Below are 2114 nucleotides of genomic sequence, written 5' to 3'. Positions count from 1 at the left end.
CCCCCATGAAGGCAGGGTTGGGGTCACAGAATCACACACAGAATCACCAGGTTGGAAGAGACCTTCAAGATCACCGAGTCCCACCCATGCCCTAACACCACCTCAACTAAACCATGGCACTGAGTGCCACATCCAATCTTTTTTTAAACACATCCAGGGATGGTGACTCCACCACCTCCCTGGGCAAATGATTCCAGAACTTTATCACTCCTTCAGTAAAAAAATTTTTCCTACATCTAACCTAAATTTCCCTTGGCGCAGCTTGAGACTGTGTCCTCTTGTTCTGTCAGTTGTTGCCTGTCACGGTGCCCATGCTGCAGATGTGGAATGGGGCTGTCAGGAACACAAGTGAGGGGGCGTGAAAGGCTGGCAGCCACCACAAACCAGCCAGGGGGTGGAGTGGGATTGCCCTGACACAGCATGTCATACCACCACAAAGGACCAGCTACAGTGGAACCCAGAAGCTGTATTTCAGTGTTAGCTCAGAAATACAGAACTCACAGTATATATTTCTACTACTGAGAATATTCTTTTGTAGGTTAAGATGGGCTTTTCATACACAGCTGTTCAAGAGAACCTTTTCTCTCCTCTCTGTCTGCAGCCTGAGCAAAAGACGTGGCCGAGTTTGCTTGCAGCATGGATAACAGCAGTTGTCCTGTTCTTCCCTTTACATTGCTCCTGCTGCAGAACACGAGCAACCCCAAAGCCTCCACTCCTTGTGCTGGCTACAAAATGGCAGAACCCCCAGCTCCAGGCGCCAGCTCCAGCAGGAACCACTCTCTGGTAGAGTACGGGCTGAGGCCGGGGGAAATCGCAGCTGCCAGCGTGGTTTGGGGAGCGCTGTGGCTGATTTCCGTCTTGGGAAACTTCCTCGTTTGCTTAGTGATCCACAGGAGCAGGAGGACACAGTCCACCACCAACTATTTCGTGGTGTCCATGGCCTGTGCAGACCTTGTGAGCAGCGTGGGGAGCGCGCCCTTCCTGCTGCTGCAGCTGAGCTCCGGGCGGTGGATGCTGGGCAGCGGGGTGTGCCGGCTGGTGAGGTACATCCAGTACCTCACGCCCGGGGTCCAGATCTACGTGCTCTTCTCCATAGGTGTGGATCGATTCTACACTATTGTCTACCCCTTGAGCTTCAAAGTGTCCAGGGGGAAAGCCAAAAAAATGATTTTGGCCTCTTGGCTCTGTGGTGCTCTGTTTGCATCACCAGCCTGTTTTCTCTATGGCTCCAACAGTGACCACCACTGCAACTTCTTCCTCCCCGATTCTTGGCAAGGAGCCGCCTACAGTGTCATCCACCTCCTGGTGGTGTTTTTGATCCCATCACTCCTGATAATCCTTTTTTACCAGAAAATCATTAAGTACATTTGGAGAATAGGCACAGATGGAATGACTGTCAGGAGAACAACAAATATTGTTCCAAGAACAAAAGTGAAAACCATCAAGATGTTCTTAATGTTAAACTCTATGTTTCTCCTATCCTGGCTCCCTTTCTTCACAGTACAGTTGTGGCACCCACAGGAAACAGACTACAGAAAGAGCTCCTTGCTTTTCCTGGCTGTCACCTGGATCTCTTTCAGTTCCTCAGCCTCTAAGCCAACCCTCTACTCCATCTATAATGCAAACTTCAGAAGAGGGATGAAAGAAACTTTTTGCATGTCTGCCATGAAATGCTACAGAAGCAATGCATACACCATCACCACCAGTTCAAGGATGGCAAAAAAAAATCATGTTGGTGTTGTAGATATTCCAGCTACAGCCAAAAGTATCACCAAAGACTCTACCTATGATGCTTTTAACAGAGAAGCCAAGGAAAGAAAGCTTGCCTGGCCTATTCCATCCAATCCCCCAAATACGTTTGTCTAGTGGGCTTCATTGTTTTGTAAAGTTACTCTGTATCCCCAGAAGAAGGACTTTTCTCTCCCTTTTGAACCAATGTACAGTTATGTATTTTTAACACAGCTTTTAGGGGGGGAAAAAAAAGAGATTGTTTTATTTTATTAAATGCCTTGGGTTTGATGCATTCGTTCTATTTCATTTCTACACTCTGCTACACTCTGCTACTACATTCTGCTTTGGGGAACTCCTCACCCAGAATCATGAGCAATGCTGTA

At 48.0% G+C, this 2114-nt stretch overlaps 1 protein-coding gene across 1 annotated transcript; it reads left to right on the top strand.

The window, feature by feature from the left end:
- Positions 1-630: 630 nt before the first annotated feature.
- On the top strand, positions 631-1866 carry LOC309572010 (putative G-protein coupled receptor 19; the record flags this gene model as incomplete). The annotated part of the gene is made up of 1 exon (XM_082279977.1): positions 631-1866. Exon 1 carries the CDS (start codon positions 637-639, stop codon positions 1864-1866), a length of 1230 nt encoding a protein of 409 aa, XP_082136103.1. The 5' UTR covers positions 631-636.
- Positions 1867-2114: the final 248 nt, after the last annotated feature.

Source organism: Coloeus monedula, assembly GCF_965178545.1.
Source record: "Coloeus monedula genome assembly, chromosome: 4".
Classification (NCBI taxonomy): domain Eukaryota; kingdom Metazoa; phylum Chordata; class Aves; order Passeriformes; family Corvidae; genus Coloeus; species Coloeus monedula.
Note: the sequence above shows the minus strand (reverse complement) of the source record. Positions and strands in the feature narration are given on the sequence as shown.